The 20,835-nt window shown below is 41.4% G+C and overlaps 1 protein-coding gene across 4 annotated transcripts in view; it reads left to right on the top strand.

The window, feature by feature from the left end:
• The window catches only part of aff2 (ALF transcription elongation factor 2), a 331,356-nt gene extending 316,073 nt beyond the window's left edge, over positions 1-15,283 (top strand). For all 4 annotated transcript variants that reach the window (XM_062963858.1, XM_062963857.1, XM_062963856.1 and 1 more), the window contains one exon: positions 4,414-15,283. In XM_062963858.1, the coding sequence (XP_062819928.1) occupies positions 4,414-4,535 (122 nt within the window). In that variant the 3' untranslated portion in view covers positions 4,536-15,283. The remainder of the gene's footprint in view (positions 1-4,413) is intronic.
• The last annotated feature ends 5,552 nt before the right edge of the window (positions 15,284-20,835 follow it).

Below are 20,835 nucleotides of genomic sequence, written 5' to 3'. Positions count from 1 at the left end.
GTGGAGTTGTTCTCAACATACGCAAGGCATTTACTAATGGTTTACTTCTTGCTACCAAGTAATGATTTATGATGGCAAATGGCCTTTAAAAAAAAGAAAGGAAGACATACTAATATGTACCGATTGTTTCAGTAACAATTCCAACTTCTAAGCCTGGTGGGATGTTACTGTAGCATTGGTAGATAGATAGATAGATAGATAGATAGATAGATAGATAGATAGATAGATAGATAGATAGACAGACAGACAGATAGACCGATAGATAGATAGATAGATAGATAGATAGATAGATAGATAGATAGATAGATAGATAGATGATAGATCGATAGATAGACCGATAGATAGACCGATAGATAGATAGATAGATAGATAGATAGATAGATAGATAGATAGATGATAGATCGATAGATAGACCGATAGATAGACCGATAGATAGATAGATAGATAGATAGATAGATAGATGATAGATAGATAGACCGATAGATAGACCGATAGATAGATAGATAGATAGATAGATAGATAGATAGACCGATAGATAGACCGATAGATAGATAGATAGATAGATAGATAGATAGATAGATAGATAGATAGATAGATAGATGATAGATCGATAGATAGACCGATAGATAGACCGATAGATAGATAGATAGATAGATAGATAGATAGATAGATAGATAGATAGATGATAGATAGATAGACCGATAGATAGACCGATAGATAGATAGATAGATAGATAGATAGATAGATAGATAGATAGATGATAGACCGATAGATAGACCGATAGATAGATAGATAGATAGATAGATAGATAGATAGATAGATAGATAGATGATAGATCGATAGATAGACCGATAGATAGACCGATAGATAGATAGATAGATAGATAGATAGATAGATAGATAGATAGATGATAGATAGATAGACCGATAGATAGACCGATAGATAGACCGATAGATAGATAGATAGATAGATAGATAGATAGATAGATAGATAGATAGATAGATGATAGATAGATAGACAGACCGATAGATAGATAGATAGATAGATAGATAGATAGATAGATAGATAGATAGACAGACCGATAGATAGATAGATAGATAGATAGATAGATAGATAGATAGATAGATAGATAGATAGATAGATAGATAGATAGATGATAGATAGACCTGTTGGGTGGCAAAGCCACTCTTTATTTTACTTTGAATTTGCTGCAAGAAGGGAGAAAAAGAATAATAGAACAGAAAGAGCAATTAGGTAGATCAGGAAAGGAAAATATCCTTTATACAAGGTTGCATGTCATGAATGTCATTCTTTATCAAAGAAATAAACGGATACCATTTGGCTAAATGTAGAGATAATCCCATGATTAGTGATATGGGTTGTGAATGTGTTAACTGTTCTGTTTGGAGCAGTTGGAACCCAAGTGTTCATCCAGCAGAAAATTTTAAAAATACCCGCTATTGTTGTTATTGTTGTTATCAAGCTAAGTGCTGAAAATTCAGTTTGGATCCTCTTTCTCTTTCACTTTTTTATGGTTTGGGTAAACCACTATAACTGGCCTTGCCATCATTTTTGAGTTGGGGATCATGGAGTTTGTAGGGTTTTTTAAGCTTCCTGAATTAAAGCAAGTAAATGACAAAAGATATACTGGGTTGCTGTGAGTTTTCTGGGCTGTATGGCTGTGTTTCATACCTGCCGTAGATGTGGGCAAAACGCCAGGAGAGAATGCTTCTGGTACATGGCCAGACAGCCCGGAAAACTCACAGCAACCCAGTAATTCCGGCCATGAAAGCCTTTGCCAAAACACATACTCCTTGACATTCTGTTCTGAGCATTCAGTTGTTAGTTTTTGTCATCCCATTTAATAGGCACCTTCATATGAAACATGTATCGGACCAGTTCCTTAGGCACAGTATCTCTATTTTAATATGTTGGTTATACAATCAGCCTAATAATGCAATCAATAATACATCCAATGGAATAAATTATTTACTCGTACCATTGGAGAACAATTCCCACTAGACATCTTAAAAGTGATTATCAGTGACAAACAGATAGCAAATCTATAGCTATTTGTTTAGCCTTATTAAATTCAGTGAGATTTCTTACATCTTCGTAGACTCATGTATTATGACTCAGTTTCCTCACCCAATCTGTATTCCCTATTTTATCACTGGCTGGGGATAGATTGGAATGATGTGGTTGGCGATTGTTTCTGAAGCGTTTTGTTGCACCCCAGGCCTGGAACCCCTAAGATCACCACCCAAGACTCCAGAATATAAGCCAACAGTTTGTTTGTAGAATATATCAAAAGTCTTGGGTGTCATCCTGGACTCCACAAGTCTCCAGTCCCCAATGAGTAACTAGACCAGGGATCCCCAAACTAAGTCCCGGGGGCCACATGCGGCCCTCCAAGGTCATATTGTATAATAATATAATGTAATACAATATAACACTAATAATAATACCATATAATAGTATTAATTATATATTACTAATAATATTACTAATAATATTACAGTACAGTGGTATAGTTCAATATAGTAATATATAATGCTAATATTGTGCCATGCTAATAATATAATATATTGTATGTACATATAATTTGTAAGCCACTCTGAGTCCCCTTTGGGGTGAGAAGGGTGTGATACAAATGTAGTAAATAAATATAGTAAATAAATAAATAATAAATAAATACATTTTAGACTTAGGCTTGCCCATAGTCTGAAATGACTTGAAGGCACACAACAACAACAACAGCAGCAGCAACAACAACAACAACAACAACAACAATCCTAATTAACTTGACTATCTCATTGGCCTGAAGCAGGCCCACACTTCCCATTGAAATCCTGATAAATGTATGTTGGTTAAAATTGTTTTTATTTTTAAATATTGTATTACTCTTTCATTGTTCTTTCATTGTTCTTGTTGTTGTTGTTTTTGCACTACAAATAAGACATGTGCAGTGTGCATCGGAATTTGTAATTTTTTTTCCAAATGATAATTTGGCCCTTTAACAGTCTGAACAATTGTGGACTGGCCCTCTGCTTAAAAGGTTTGGGGACCCCTGAACTAGACTAAGAAAACAGGATGAGAATGAGGGATTCCTTTCTCTATTCCTATGCATTCCTTCCTAGAAGGGCCTTTCTGTCTCTACTCCTCTCTTCCTGTATTTCTTTTACTTCAGTAAATACTTTTGAACTTATATTTTTGGATCTGCAATCCTGTGCCATCCTGAGCAACAGAGGCTTATGCCAACTCGCCACATGTAAGTTTCTGCTGGTTGTGAAGTCTGCTTCTGCCGTCTTTTTGGTGGAATCACCCCAAGAGAAGATTATTTTGAGTCTAACCACTCAATAGATTTCCAACAAAAAGTATAAAAAGAAAAATGTAGGAATAGAGAAAGAAAGGGTATATCCAAAAAGCAATCAGCAATAATCCAATAGGAATCCCAAAGTCTCAAACAGATTCATAGGTAATACAGTCCAGGAATAGCCAAAAATCACAAGAACAGCGAAAGTACAAGCAAAAGGTATCCTTAGTACAACTTGATCATGAATAATAAAACAGGAACACAGAAACTTCCAAAGGGCTTGACTTGAAACATGGATCAGGAACTCAGGCCTAGCTTCTTACTCCATATGCTATGTTGCCTGAACTAACTTGAAAGTAACAATAATAATAACAATAATAACAATAATAATAAATGCAGGTGGTCCCGGTGGTGATGGGCACATTGGGTGCCGTGCCAAAAGATCTCAGCCGGCATTTGGAAACAATAGACATTGACAAAATCACGATCTGCCAACTGCAAAAGGCCACCCTACTGGGATCTGCGCGCATCATCCGAAAATACATCACACAGTCCGAGACACTTGGGAAGTGTTCGACTTGTGATTTTGTGATATGAAATCCAGCATATCTATCTTGTTTGCTGTGTCATACAATAAAATAATAATAATAAGTTTATTTATATCCCGCCTCCATCTCCCCCGAAGGGGACTCAGGACGGCTCACAGAAATAGCAAATAAAAACAATAACAGTATACAATACATCAATAGACAAAAACATTCACCAATTATAAAATCTAAACATTAACCTATGAAATAAAAACACACTTAATAAAACATAGAATTAAAACCAGCGAGGTTACAGTAATAGATAAGCTAAAGTGCGCATTATAAGTTGTAAACTCAAGATAACAGATAAAGTAAACACCTTGCCAATTAAAAGCCCGCCATGAAAGCATTCTGCCTCCCCTGAAATCTCTCCCCAGCTTTCCCACACAACCACTTTGCCCGGCGATGTCTATTGCCCGCTCTGATCTTCTTGCATACAATTCTTGCATTCACTTGTGTACAAGCCGCCTTGGAAAGGCAGAGGTTGACCTTTCTTTCTTATTTTTACAGATTTCTTCATAGACCTGGACTTAGTGATGGGTCCATTGACGCAACACAGCACTATGACCAACCTGGTCCGTTACGTTCGGCAAGGACTCCACTGGCTTCGCGTTGAAGCGCATTTGTTGTAGTGACTGCTCCCTTGTCCATCACGACTCCGCACAGGTGACCCGTGATGGGATGCCACCCTTTTCTGGAACTGTATTCATAGGGTTACTTTTATTGCCTTCCGCTTCCCCCTTTTCAAACAAAACATATCCTATCTGTTAAAAACGGGACTCGCCATCATTAGGAAAGATGGCACCAGAGCAGAGTATGTGTCGATACCGTCGAATCACTTTGGATTCACGTCTTTGCCTTGTGTCTCCTGGATCCTGCCACTCTTGCCTTCCATATCATGCTTTATGGAACAGTCGCTTCCCTGCATCATTGCACTTTGATGAAGATAGAGGTTGTTGGGAGAATGTCTTAAATCTTTGCGGGCACGTTTGAAAGCCCCCCCCCCTTGCACTGGGAACGAATACCCAGCAGATCAACTCAAAATTGCCCTCTCCATACAAGTCACACAGTTCCCAACTTAGTCTTGGTTCCAGGCCATGGCTAAGATTCCAGAAATGCAGTCTCTCAAACAGCTTGTGTTGTTGTAGGCATCATCCCCACAGACATCAGGGTTCCCACTCCTATAGCAGAAGGCCACAAAAGGCTTCAGGAGGTTTTTATTGAATTCTCTTTTGTGAATATAAATATGTAACACAACAGCACAACGCCATTCCAAAGCCACTTCCAACTTCCTTTTGATCAGCTCAGCAGTTTGAATGGCTATGCACCCAACCGCCCGTCCTTTAAGGTTCTTCCAGATGCCATTAATCCAGGAGATGCGGGTGTAGGTCTTCCATCGTACGTGTGTAGAACATTTCTGACCAGCTTTCCACCAGTCTAGATAAATGGCAAAGGCCAACATGAGTGTATATGTTGATGGTGCTTCCGGGAAGGGGTCATTGGGCAGTGTGCACTCAACATGGTGCACTCATGTGTGGGCTTTTACAGACAAGTATGAGCCAAGTACATCAATGCTTGTCTTGAAGAATGGTATGTAATTGTTCAAATTGTCTCACCACCACCGCAGTTCATCTTCCAGTGGTATGCTTCCAGTAAATGCTAGGCTGACCATTCCCATTTGAGCCTTCTCAGCTCCTGAGATCCATTGTTCTCCCATGTTTTATAATACGTAGTGTATGGGAAGCTACCATTTCCAGAATCTCATGAAGAAATGCTGTGGGACACCAAGACCACTTAATGTAGGTGTTCCTTCCGACACGGAAACCCCAACCAGCAGTTCAAAGGCAATACTGGAGCGTGGAAGGCTGTTTTTCTAAAAGGCAACAATTGTTACTTTTCCCCGACCCATTGCTTTAAAATATAACATTTTTGTATGTACTTTACTATTATCGATAGTATTTTAAAAGAGCTTAAAAATGCAAAAAAGTGTCCAAACCCCTCTCCTTTCCCATGACTTCATCCACGTGTTGGATTGCCTTGTTCAGCGCAAGCAACGACGACGACATCTTTGCCTTTAATCCACAAACGATGGGCTGCGTATCCATATTTATTTATTTATTACCAACAGCACACGTTGAGCGGTGGGTCCCCTTTTCGAGCCGTCCACTGCAGTATTCTTGCCATATCGCCATTGTTATTGTGGGGAAGGGGGGGGAAAATACGGATCCCATGACAATGTAAATATCATTCTGCATCACCTTTCTCTGGAATAATATTCCACGTGTATTAGATAACTAAGAGGAGCGTGAACTGTAGCTACCTTCTCTGATATAATCCTATATTCGCTGATGCTCGGTGACTAGCATATCAAAGGAGGGTTTTTTAATACTTGATCCCAGATCCAGTTTTGAAGGTAAATGTCTTCTTGCATTTTTTTTTTAAGTTATATTGATGTCTGTTGATAATAGGTGTTTGTTTTTAAAGGGGGAAACCCACATCCCGGAGCATTGCTTTCCATAAGGTTGTAGCCAAAAATGGGAAGAGTATTGTGTAGTGTTAGACTGGTCTCTCGGAAAGATGTTGCCAGAACACCAGCATTTAAATCCGGTTAGAGGTTGTGTGTGAGAAGGGTGGGTCTCCCAGGGAGATCCCCGAGGAATCGGGTTCTTTCTATGGTCAACAGTGGATTTATTTGCTCCTGATGCTGATTCGGAGATCTGCTTGTGCTTCCCTTTTCCTACCACTTTGCCTCCATATTGGAGGTGAACCCATTGGAGGTGAACCCAATTTCCTGCATCGCCTACTTAGTTATATAATCATAACTCCATCACTTCTCTAGGCCAGACACACATACACATGTATTGTCGAAGGCTTTCAGGGCCGATATCACTGGGTTGCTGTGAGTCTTTCGGGATGTATGGCCATATTCCAGAAGCTTTCTTTCCTGACTTCCAAATCCCTTTGCTCCCGGTGTTGCAAAGGCAGAGTATAGGACGGGTGTGGCTGACGATAATCAGTTCTGGATCCCTAACCAGAGAATAACAATAATAATAATAATAATAATAATAATAATAATAATAATAATAATAATAATAATAATAATGTGCCGTGCCAAAAGATCTCAGCCGGCATTTGGAAACAATAGACATTGACAAAATTACGATCTGCCAAGTGCAAAAGGCCACCCTGCTGGGATCTGCGCGCATCATCCGAAAATACATCACACAGTCCTAGACACTTGGGAAGTGTTCGACTTGTGATTTTGTGATATGAAATCCAGCATGTCTATCTTGTTTGCTGTGTCATACAATAAAATAATAATAATAATAACAACAACAACAACACTTGGGAAGTGTTCGACTTGTGATTTTGTAATACAAAATCCAGCATATCTATCTTGTTTGCTGTGTCATAAAATAATAATAATAATAATAATAATAATAATAATAATAATAATAATAATAATAATAATACATCACACAGTCCTAGACACTTGGGAAGTGTTCGACTTGTGATTTTGTGATATGAAATCCAGCATGTCTATCTTGTTTGCTGTGTCATACAATAAAATAATAATAATAATAACAACAACAACAACACTTGGGAAGTGTTCGACTTGTGATTTTGTAATACAAAATCCAGCATATCTATCTTGTTTGCTGTGTCATAAAATAATAATAATAATAATAATAATAATAATAATAATAATAATAATAATAATAATAATAATAATACATCACACAGTCCTAGACACTTGGGAAGTGTTCGACTTGTGATTTTGTGATATGAAATCCAGCATGTCTATCTTGTTTGCTGTGTCATACAATAAAATAATAATAATAATAACAACAACAACAACACTTGGGAAGTGTTCGACTTGTGATTTTGTAATACAAAATCCAGCATATCTATCTTGTTTGCTGTGTCATAATATAATAATAATAATAATAATAATAATAATAATAATAATAATAATAATAATAATAATATACATCACACAGTCCTAGACACTTGGGAAGTGTTCGACTTGTGATTTTGTGATACAAAATCCAGCATGTCTATCTTGTTTGCTGTGTCATACAATAAAATAATAATAATAATAATAATAATAATAATAATAATAATAATGGAACCTCCAGTGGCCTAGGGGATAAAAGCCTTGTGACTTGAAGGTTGGGCTGCTGACCGGAAGGCTGCCAGGTTAGAATCCCACCTGGGTAGAGTGCGGATGAGCTCCCTCTGTCAGCTCCAGCTCCATGTGGGGACATGAGAGAAGCCTCCCACAAGGATGGTAAAACATCAAAACATCCGGGCAATGTCCCCTGGGCAACGTCCTTGCAGACGGCCAATTCTCTCACTCCAGAAGCAACTCTGGTTGCTCCTGACACGAATAATAATAATAATAATAATAATAATAATAATAATAATAATAATAATAATAAGTTTATCCTGCCACCATCTCCCCCAGAGGGGACTCGGGGCGGCTCACAGAAATATCAAATACAAAACAATAACAATATACAATACATCAATAAACAATAACAGGCACCAGTTGCAATATTTGCACATTACTCCTAGTACTCTCTGACACTTCTGTTGTTAAACACCGACCCTCACTCCCCGGCCAGGTCAAAATTAATAAATTAATGGACTCCGCACCACAGCGGAGAGTTCCGCAGGTAGCAGGATCCTGGAGTTGTAGTGATTGGCTTTGCGGACCAGCGCCCAGGAGACGTCATGCTACAATCTTCCCCTTTTTTAATAGCTATATTGTTTCTAACCTTAAATAAATGTGCACCCTGGTACATTATTCACTATATCTGCTTCTTTGTATCCATGGATCCCTGTTTTCCCCACTTTCCTAGTTTCCAACAGACCTCACAACCTCTGAGGATGCCTGCCACAGATGTGAGTGAAACATCAGGAAAGAAAGCTTCGGAAAATGGCCGTACAGCCCCAAAGGCTCACAGCAACCCACATACACACAACCCATCTCTATAGCCTGTAGCCACACTGGGCAATAGAGATCTGTTCAGATCCAGATCATGGCACAGGAAGGTGACTTCACGGATTCACAAAGGTGGAGGAGACCACAAAGGACATCCAGTCTAACCTCATTTTGTCATTCAGGGAGATGCAACCGAAGCATTGTTGGCCATTGAGCTTCTGTTTGAAAGCTGTTGGAGAAAGAGGCTCCGCCACACTCCGAGGCAGCATATGCTCCTGCCAAGGTGCTCTTACCATCAGTAAGTTCTTCCTAGTGCTTAGGTGAGATCTCTTTTCATGTAGCTTGAATCTGTTGATCCATATCTTCTTCTTCTTCTTCTTCTTTTTCTTCTTCTTCTTCTTCTTCTTCTTCTTCGGCGATCCCTCATAGTTTTGAGGATGATGTTCCTCCAGGTGTAGTGTCTTGGCGGTGGGTCCGTAGGTGTCCATGGAGACCTATTCTTGACCCGCATGTTCTTCCGCTGTGAAGACATCTGTTTCCAGACGGAAGGCATTCCCGGTCAGGGTTGGCTTGATGACCTTCTTCCTCTTGGCACGTGCCTCCCATCTGCCCTCCATTCGTGCCTCTTTTAATTTTGTAGCACTGCTGGTCACAGCTGACCTCCAGCTAGAGCGCTCAAGAGCCAGGGCTTCCCAGTTTTCGATGTCTATCTCAGTTTTTAAGGTTGGCTTTGAGCCCATCTTTCAATCTGTTTTCCTGTCCACCAACATTACGTTTCACCTTCTTGAGCTTGTAGTATAGTAACTGGAGCACCATCGAATCATAGACTCATAGAGTTGGAAGAGACTACCATTCAGTCCACCCTCCCATCATGCAGGAAAAGCACAATCAAAGCACCCTTGACTGATGGCCATCCACGCCTCTGCTTGAAAGCTTCCACCAGGTTCCAAGGCAGAGTTCCACTGCTAAACATCTCTAAGAAGTTCGTCTTCATGTTCAGGTGGCATCTCCTTCCCTGTCATTTGAACTCATTGCTCCGCGTCCTAGTCTTCAGGGCAGCAGAAAGGAAACCTGCTCCCTCTTCCATATGACAGTCCTTCACACATTTATACATGGCTCTCATGTCTCCTCTCAGCCTTCTCTTCTGAGGCTAAACAGACCCAGCTCTTCAAGATGCTCCTCAGAGGGATTATTCATGGTCTCCAGACCTTTCATCCTTTTAGTTGCCCTCTTCCTCTGGACTCCATCCAGCATAAAGTCAATGTCTCTTCTAAATTGTGGTGCCCAGAACAAGAACAAGCTCATTCCATCCTTCATATGACATTCTTTCAGATATTTAAACATGGCAATCATGTCCCCTTTCAACCTCCTCTTCAAGCTAAACATACCCAGCTCTCTAAGCTACTCATCATAGGCTTCCAGACCTTTTACCATTTTGGTCTTAAAGTAGGTTTGGAAGGGCATTTATGGTCATAGTCATAATGCCATGACCATCATGCATAGTATTACCAAATGAAGAGCAATCATGGATCCGTAACTGCAGGTTATGAATCTGTCAATGCAATACTGGGTGCCAGCCAATATCTTCTTCCCCGTGATGATTATCCGGGTCCAGCAAGGATTGCTGTTTATTTCTGAATCGAGGCCAAGTTGTCCCATTATGGCAGATACTAGCCACCATACCCTTGTTACTTCTTTCTGGATTTGGCATTCCAGATTAATTTGGCTGCAAGAACAACGTTGGCCATTATTTTCTTTGTCGTTGTTTGCTGTTGTCACCTATAACGTGATTTGAAGGCTCCAAAGGAACCAGAGTTTTCAAACTTCTTTGTTTGACCTTGGCCAATTGGCTTTGACTGGCTGATTGGGTCCAATTAAGTGCATTGTCCTTACTTGTTACTTTAATCCAAGTGGAAACCCTAGAGCACCGTGCGCTTGACAAAGGATATCTACAACCTGAAACACAATCGGAGAAGCAGACATTTTTCAAAGGGTTATCTGTAACCACAAAGTGAGATGGATGTTGGTTTTCTTCCGTGGGATGCCTAACTAAAAACATCAACCAGTTTTCACCATGATGTTTTGGTGCTTGATTTGTAAAATCATAACGTAATTTGACATTTAATAGTCTTTTCTTTAATCCATCCTTATTATGCAATATTTTTGCTTATCCAATGTTTTGCCGGCCCGTTTATGTTGGATAAGCGAGACTCTACTGTTTAACCAATCCACTGAGTCAACAGAAACTTGTGACGTCAAGACTTACTTGAGTTCCATTGATTCAGTGGGCCTACTATTTAGGACTGGCCATTGTATTTAGGCTTAGATGTAAAGTAAAGGTTATTGTTTACTTCCAGACATAATTCTGACCAAAAGAGATGCTTCAAGTTCCATTCGCTTCCATTGTATGATAGCCATGGCCCACCAAGTACTCAAGTGAGAAGCGCAGTTGTCTTTCTGGCAGTCTCGGTATTCAAACAAGGAGTTAGCTAAGCAAGGGGAGTGTGGTATTTGTTAAGATCTTTCCATACTTTAAACCAAGAGCTGCATGTTTAATGATTAAGAGGAATTTGGAAACGTTACATTGTCCAACTGTCCATCAACTGCCTTATTATAGTACGCATCAATCATAAAAGGACAAAAACTGAACATAGTGTCAAATAAATATAAACTCCACTGTAGTACGAGGGTTGAATGAAAAGTAATGCCTCCACCTTCGTAACTCCTCAACAGATGGCAGTCCTGGTCTGCGGCAGGTCCTGGCTTGTTCAGTAGACTCTCCTCTATAGTTCCATTTGGCAGGAAGCCTTAGCATTGAACGGTTGTGTTGTTAATGTGCGAAGTATGGAACCCTGCACAGACGGTCAGTCAATGCAACTTAAGCAATGTGTAGTCATTGAATTCTTGATATCAGAAGGTGTCACTCCAAAGGAGATTCATCAGAGAATGCAAGCTCTTTATGGTGATTGTGTGGATGTGAGTCCTGTGCGTCGTTGGGTGAGTAAGTTTAAAGATGTTGAGGTGGGAACATCTGACTTGCGTGACAAACAAAGAGTTAGACGTCCTGTGACAGCAACCAGTGAGTTCCACAAGCAAAAGGTGGACAGATTGATTCAGGACGATCGTTGTATCACTCAGAGAGAAATTCCAAGCATCATCGGCATTTCACTAGAACGTGTGGGTCACATTATTGCTTTGCTTGGCTATTGCAAGATCTGTGCACGATGGGTCCTGTGAGACGCCGGTTGCGGAAACAGAGTGTCAACTTCTGTGACGGCTTCAGAAACTTGTTCATCATTGGCAGAAATGTATCCAATTGTCTGGTGATTATGTGGAAAAGTGAATAGTGGTTGTTATAGAGCACATTCTGAGGATTATTTCTGCGTTTGATTTATTGAAATATTTCCATCCAAACCCAAGTAACGAAGGTGGAGGCATTACTTTTCATTCAACCCTTTGTATATAGAAAACGCAATTAATGCAATCGTGAGGGATATTGGATTGATGATTTTGGAACTATAACTCCCAGAATCCCAACTTAGTGACTACCAAGCACAATGATACACCAAACTACCCTGTTATCGTCATGCTAGGAGGAGATAAAGCTTGATGTATTTGATTTCCTAGGGTCAAGAGAACAGGTGTGGAAACAGATAGAAAAAGAGAAAGTTGGCAACCTTGAAATCTTCCTTGAAAGTTCACACTCACCTTTCTGCAAATCTCGCTGGGAATATTATTGACCAAGGTTACCACTGAATTATTGCCCGTTAAACGGAGTGGATTTCGCCCCCAGGTCTTTTTCCTCTGAGGGAATGGCGCTTTCTGTCAATCGAGAAGGCGTAAATCAGTCACGGTGTGCGGCCCGTGCTCGGAGCCTTGGCCAATATTTCCCTCGGGGAGAAAAACGGCCCAGAAGGACAGCCTGTCGCTTGCCCATCTTATCTCGCGGGAGATAAACATCCCAAGGTCCATCTCTGCGCAAAATGTATCTCTCTTGACCATTTCAATTAATTTGGGATGTCTTAAAGGGAAATAATCTCTATTTTTGGGGAGGGAGTAAAAAAAACCCCACAAACAATTACTTCAAACGGAAACTTTATGGCCAGGATTCTATTTAGAAGTTGCATCGCATAAATTAGGTTTGTCCGGAGTGAGCCCTGGGTCTGTACGTAGCCCTTGAGCCCAGGTTTGGGGTCACCTTTCGCCCCTAATAAAATGGGTATGATTTGGACCCAAATCACAGAGAAAGCCCTCAAATGCCTGAAAATACAGGCAGTGACATCACATCACTTCTTGTCACCATTTTGGGGGGACTGTAGCGAAAAATGGAAACGCCTAGGACGTGCTTTGAGTGTATGCAGCCTTTGCGGGACAAATGGGTTGAAACTGGCCACTGTGTTGTCACATAAAAGGTTTTAAAAGGTGCTTTTAGGATGTTTTAAGATGTTTTTTAAAGATGTTTTAAGATGTTTTTAAATTGTTGATTTTAGCCGGTTCTTGTAAGCCGCCCCGAGCCCTAGGGGAGTGGCGGCATATAAGTTTGAAAAATAAGTAAATAAATAAATAACCCAGCATAACTCAAGGCTCTGAACTACAGGTCTCCAGTAGAGATGTGTGCAGTATTTGTTGCATTTGTTTAATTCGTGTTTCTGTTTCGTACCGTCCATTCGGATGGCATGAAACAGAAAGCTCCCCCTCTGCCAAACAAAAATGCAATCAAAACAAAAGTTAGGCAGGAGTCAGTATCAGCTCCTAGCCTGCTTTTTGGATTGATTGGCTGCAGGCCCTACAGGTGCACGCTTTGAGCCTACGCACCTGGGTCTTGCTGGGCCTGCAGCCGATTGCCAAGTAAGGTGCGCTTTTTTGTCGGCAATCGCTTCTTGCTCAGCTGCCAAGTAAGGCGCGCTTCTTGCTCGGCACTCAGCTGCAGGCCCTGTGAAGCCCGGATGTGTAGGCCAAAGTTTGCACCCATAGGCCTGGGTACTTTGAGTCGAAAGAAAACAGATCTTTCAGCTCAGAAGACAAAACCAAACAAATGTCTGACCCCAATTTCGGGAAGTCAGACAAAAAGGGAACAGGGCCCCACTGAAAGCCCGAACACGAAACGGTACAAGGTAAGTCCCGAATGCACACCACTAGTCTCTCGAACTTGAGATTTTAGATTCTTTGGAGTGGAGTCTTGGCCATTAAAGCAGTATGGCAATGACACAACTTTATCGTGCAGGTCGACCCATCGTGGGGCATACCTGAGTGAAGCCTTGCCCCTGCTTGACCCCAGACTCCATTTCGGGACACATGGCTTCTTTGCAATGTGTTGCTTCACAGATTCCAAAGAGTTATATCATCACAGGAAGGCTTTCATGCGTGCCTTTGACTCTGACCATATTGAAGTCAACAGGAAATCCATGTCTGGAGGCGAGAACGAGGAGAGCGTTTTACCTTTGGATGACTTTGAGGGACAGGGAAGGGGTGAAGCGCGGTTCAAGTCATGGGGAGGCGTGAGCCCTGCCAGTTGGAAACACACAGACCTGGAGAAAGCAATTAAGGCGAAGGAAGGAGGGGGTGTTTCCTGTGGGAGCAGCTCTGTTTTGTTTCCGTCGAGGTGGTTGGGACTTGCCTGGCTCCGTGCAAGGCTTGCGCACCTGTTCTCCTCGGCTGCCAAAAATAGGCTCACACTTTGGATGGGAGTTTGTTTGCCTTTGCTTTTGTGTGCATTTAGATGGAGAAGGACCCGCAGCCTCTGGATCAAGGGTGTCTTCCACGTTCAGGCGACTGGGAAGAACGTGGACCCGGTGGCCTCCTCGCCCAGCTCCCAACCAAAGTCAGATCCGTTTCCCCGTTCCATTATTTAAGCCACTGAAACGGACCGCAGGGAGGCCTCCGGGGCTCATTTTTCCTTGTTTTGCCTGCATCCCATTCAAAATTGCCCTTTTTCGTGTGTGCAAAAAAAAGCGTCGGTCCCATCATTTCCGAAATCCCACAAAGTGTCTTTGTTTTGGAACAAGCATGTTATTCCTGTAAAGTTTGAAGTCTAAGTTAAGATGTTTTTGTACAGACCAAGGTACAGTAACTGTTAACATGTCCAGCAATTACTGAAATGTTGTATAGTTCTACGTTTTCTTTCCGTTTCTTTTCATTTCTATGTAAAGGGAAAAAAATTGTATCCTGCTCGTTTTCTTTGTATCTCCAATGTGTTTGCACAATTATGCAGTTATGTTTACATTTTTTCTTCTCTTTCTTTTTTTTTTTTAAAAAGGTAATCCTTCCTGTACAAACATTTTCAATGTTGTTCGTTGTTTTTAAACACAATTGTCTCTGTATAAAATAATATTGGTCGAACTGGTACATTTGTGTCTCTCATAGAGGGATTAATTATACTGCCAGCGCATTGAATTATTTAAAAAAAGGAAAATAAAATTTTTATGAAAAGGTGATGGTTTTCTGGTCCAAATGTGTTCTTCACTTAGACAGCCTTGGAATAATAATAATAATAATAATAATAATAATAATAATAATAATAATAATAATAATTGCACAGACAGACTACAAACAGCGGCACAACTATGTGGCCCAAATGATCCATTGGAACTTATGCCTCAAGTACCACCTCCCAGCAGCAAAGAACTGGTGGGATCACAAACCTGCAAAAGTCTTGGAGAATGAGCACACAAAGATACTGTGGGACTTCCGAATCCAGACTGACAATGTTCTGGAACACAACACACCAGACATCACAGTTGTGGAAAAGAAAAAGGTTTGAATCATTGATGTTGCCATCCCAAGTGACAGTCACATTGACGAAAAACAACAGGAAAAACTCAGCCGCTATCAGGACCTCAAGATTGAACTTTAAAGGCTCTAGCAGAAACCAGTGCAGGTGGTCCCGGTGGTGATGGGCACACTGGGTGCCGTGCCAAAAGATCTCAGCCGGCATTTGGAAACAATAGACATTGACAAAATTATATTACTATCTTATATTTATTATTATTATTATTATTATTATTATTATTATTATTATTTTATTATTATTGAGTATGTCTCTCGGAAGGCATGATTTTAATAGATAGTTGGGTTTTTAATGTTTTTGTTTAACTTTAATGTTGTAACATTTTAATATGTTGCATATGTGTTTTGTAGGTGCTGAACAAGTGCCTGTGTGAGCCGCCTTGAGTCCCCTTCGGGGTTGAGAAAGGCGGGCTACAAATGCGGTAAATAATAAATAATAATTGAAAAGATTTTAGCAGGTGCATCATAAATTCAACAATAATAATCTCTTGAGCATTGCAGTGAGAGAGTAAGGGAGGGAGGAAAGAAAGGGAGGCCGTCCTATGAGATAAATGATCTCAGATTAGGACAGATTTCCCTGGTTAAAACTTGGTGCTCTCTCCAGTCTTTGGCCGGTTACCGTTAACATGGGAATTAATCTATTGGTGCATTTCTTCTTCTGTTGTGAACCATAATGAGCTCTTTAACAGGGTAAATAAAAAGATCTAAAGATTCAATAAACGACCGTGCTGCGAAATGACAATCATCTCGGGCGAGAGGGCCCTGCGTTCGTTCGCAGCTGGAGACAAATGATTCTGGATAAGATTGTAAATAACCTCTAAGCCGCCTCCTAATTAAACGGATGCTTCCATTTCTCCTGGGCATTGAATCCGTGAACCAATTAAGAAAAGCAGGATCTCTTCCTGCGAGACTATGCACTTCCATCCTTAAGCAAAATGCAATTATTATTATTAATTATTATTATTATTATTCCCATCTTCCACCAAATAGATGCGAAGGGTCCACAATAAGGAAGCCTTCCGTCTTTAAGCAAATTTTGCACCTGTAACCTGGAGAAATATAGCTGTAGCACTTGAAAAATTGCTCTGATGCTGTGGAGTGCCATGAAAATTTATCTTGGAGATGATTTTATTGCATGGTTACCCCAGCCAATTAAATCAATAAATCTTGACTGTCAAGAAAGGTTGGCCCCACGCCAGGAAGACGAGAAATGCGCAGAATCGGTAAATAAAAGCTCCCTGACAACTCATTCCAGGAATTATTTAGCATTATTTAAGTTGTTGATCTTGGTTTTCCCCTCTTTTTGCTTCCCGCTTCCTTCCGTTTGTGGAAAAGCACAAGTTGCATATATTGACATCCTTTTCAGAGAAGTGATTATGTTAACTCAACACAGAGGAAGGCATTAAAAGCAGGACGTGGAAAAGCAGGAATTTTCCCAGCAGAAGCATCGCTCACCTTTGAACGCAGGAGAAGGCGGGCTTTGGTGGGCTGCCATCCTGCCTTGCCTTGGAAGCTGGAGTGGAGGCAGCCAGCATTCGGTCCAAATCTCTGAAAGAGTCGGTGAAAAGATCTGGAAGGAGATGAAAATGTCGGCATCACATTCCTCAAAAGACATAGTAAAGGCAAAGGTTTCCCCCTGACAATAAGTCTAGTCATGTCCAACGCCGGGTGTTGGTGCTCATCTCCATTTCTAAGCCCAAGAGCCGGCATTGTCCATAGACACCTCCAAGGTCATGTGGCCCCTGGCATGACTGCATGGAGCACCAGTGTTCCCTTCCTGCCTATAGGAGCAGTACCTATTGCTCTACTCACACTCTGGGGGTTGGTGCTCATCTCCATTTCTAAGCCCAAGAGCCGGTGTTGTCCGTAGACGTCTCCAAGGCCATGTGGCCACTGGCATGACTGCATGGAGCGCCATTACCTTCCCATTACAGCGGTATCTATTGATCAACTCCTGACATAGGTTATGGGCCCAGGATGTACCAGTATGCGCTAGCATGCCTAGCATAGCAGAGTAGCAAAAGCACTTTCTCTAAAATGCACATCTTCACTTTCAGGGACACAGTTTTCCCATATCATTGTGTGCAGCTTTTCCCCAACGCACACATTTTTGTGTCCAGTTTTGGATCCAAGGAATGTACTGCAAAATTCAAAGAACAGTGCAGGGCAATGGTGTTCAATCTTCCTGGGGACAATCCCTCTTCCGGCACAGGGACTTACTTCTGCGTAGACATATGGAAACGCATGGGCCGTAGGTGAGGCAGGGAGCGCAATGTCCAGGGAGAAGGGAGCAGGGCCCACCACTCCTGTATTTTGTCACCACTTATCAAATATGAATGCCTTGCCATTCACGGCTGCCTAACCATCCCCGTCCCTACACAGACACGCAACCACACACACACACTCACAAAGTCGCTGGCCACTCTGTGTTTTGGTTCCAAAAATAATCGAAAGTGACAACACTGAGGCAGATAATGTTTCAACGCGGCCGCTTTAAAATAAATATAAGGCTGTCATCAGAGACGAGTGGCTTGCAAAGTTTTCTTTGCCGGAGCACAACACGCACCTCGGCTGATCGCGGCTGTGTTCCATTATTGATTAGTTTTTAAGTTCTTGTTACATATTAAATTAGTATCACTGAATGCATCGGGAACAGCCAGCCCATTACCATCTGAAACAGCCCGTCGCTCCAGAAAGCACTCTGGGCCGCTCTGTCATAAAGAGAATGTGGAAATTATTCCATAAGGCCATTAAGAAAGCCGAGGATGTGCTTCCCGATATTTTGGTGCAATGCTCTTGCCCTGGACAGAACTATCTCTTTTCCCCATTTAGCATTGCCAAATAGGTAAGGAAAATGCTAACCTGGCCCACTCTTGTGTTTTGCTTTGCTTTGTTGTTTTGTTTTGGTGCACATCTGATTTACTCTGAATCCTCAGAAATGTGGACATTCCTCAAGTGATATTTGTTGGATGTTGTAGATGTAAATAAACAGCTTTATAATAATAAGCTTTACCACGGCTTCTAAACCAAAGTTTACCCTACAGTGTAATAACGTGCCACTCAGGTTTGTGAAATAAGTAACAGTAACTTTATTTATTTATTTTATTTATTTACAGTATTTATTGTCCGACCTTCTCAGGACGGATTACAATGAACATATATATGGCAAACATTCAATGCCATCAGACAAACAACATACAGTATGGACACACACAGAGGCAATTTAACATTTCCAGCTTCATGAGGGTATGCTCGGTTCCAGCCACAGGGGGAGCTGTTGCTTCATCATCCACGAGTGACACCAAGTGCTGAACTTCCTCATTCCTGTCCGCATGCTGCTGGCAGTTTTATGGTGTTGTAAATTAGTTAAATTAGCCTCCAGATTAAAGCGTACCTAAATTTCCTAGTTGACAGATGCAACCGTCTTTCGGGCTGCTTAGGTAAACAGTAAGCCAGGCTATTTAATAGTTACTAGCCAGCTGCACCACAGTTCAATAGGTCAGACAGAGCAACAATATATACAGTAGTCTCTCTGACTTCTTACAGAGAACAGAGGGAATAAACAGTCCTTTTAAAACAGCCTTTAAATATGCTTCATTGCCTTAAAAATGATCAGGCTTCAGATCCATAGCTGTTACCTCTTCACTCTCTGAAGTAAAAGTGCCTGCTCAAACCATTTCTCTCAGCAGCAAGCCAGAGAAAGTAGCCAATCAGAATGTTGGCTCCTGGCTCACTTAGCCAATCAGCTGCTGACACATGGTTTTCCAGTCAATCCATTACATCATGGTGCCTTTTACAAATCCCCACAATGTTCACCATTCTTACAATGAGCTACAAAAGGTTCAAAAAGAAAATTACTACACATGGACAATGAGGGATTGCCTAAGTAAGTGTGTGTGAGAGACACAGAAAGAAGGGGTTTCTTATCAATAGAATCTCAAAATCATTTATTCTTGGGGTCCCAGGAAGCACCCCCGTCACATGTTAAATTCAACAGCAGCTTCCTCTCCTTCATGAGCAAGTTGCTGAAATTCTCATCTCAGATTGCTCAGGAGTGATTTCAAGTAAATACTAGAATTAGGCCTCCACAGCTTGAAAACAGATCAGTTTGAAAGCTCGCAAACTCTCGGTATGATATAAACAACCCTCCGCAGCTTCATGTTAAAATAACCGCCATGATTAGTTTTGATGTCAACCGGTGACCCCACTTTGCTCCGGCAGCAGGTTTCTTGCCTCCACATGCTGCCGACTGGATCCGAGTGTTCTCCTTAATAATGCTTATTTGCTTACAGAATCAATCTTGGCTAAGAGGAAGCCTCCTCTGTGAGACCAATTATTACCGTTGCTCATTATTTACGAGTGCCACCAACGTGCCCTGTATACTAAAGAAGCTCCGTCTCTTAAGATTTACTTTCTAGAGCAGGGCTTCCCAAACTCTTTTTGACCTGGGCCCATACTAAAAGGCTTACGAATCTGTTTTTGGTCAACTTTAGATTCGGTTTGATTATTTGGGGTGCTTATTCAGAACATTGCATTGGATAGACCACATCCGCTCTAGTTTCTGATACAGAACATATGCCATCTAGTAGTTGCCATCTGCTCATCCACAGAAAACTATATTTAACAATCTCGAGCGGATATGGTCTATCCAATGCAATGGTCAACTCTACCAAAAGGAGCGGAAATAACATAAATAAATAAAGAGGAAGGAGGTTTGCCAACCGGATATTCGTTCTTGCTGCCCACAGGTTGAGAACCACTGTTCTGGACAAAGGCTGCCATGCTACATAGTTGGACTTTTAAGGTTTGCTCCTCGATGTCGGTGGAGAACTCTGGAAGGAAAGGTGGGACGAGTGATGGCTAGGACATTGGGCCTCCACGATGGGAGATTTGGACCCTAGATACACCGTGTCAGCTTCCACATAGAATCATAGAATCATAGAACAGTAGAGTTGGAAGAGACCTCATGGGCCATCCAGTCCAACCCCATTCTGCCAAGAAGCAGGAAATCGCATTCAAAGCACCCCCGACAGATGGCCATCCAGCCTCTGCTTAAAAGCCTCCAAAGAAGGAGCCTCCACCACACTCGGGGGCAGAGAGTTCCACTGCCCAACAGCCCTCACAGTGAGGAAGTTCTTCCTGATGTTCAGGTGGAATCTCCTTTCCTGTAGTTTGAAGCCATTGTTCCATTGCGTCCT

Source organism: Anolis carolinensis, unplaced genomic scaffold (assembly GCF_035594765.1).
Source record: "Anolis carolinensis isolate JA03-04 unplaced genomic scaffold, rAnoCar3.1.pri scaffold_12, whole genome shotgun sequence".
Classification (NCBI taxonomy): Eukaryota; Metazoa; Chordata; class Lepidosauria; order Squamata; family Dactyloidae; genus Anolis; species Anolis carolinensis.
The sequence above is the reverse complement of the archived record's forward strand: the minus strand, read 5'-3'. Positions and strand labels throughout refer to the sequence as shown.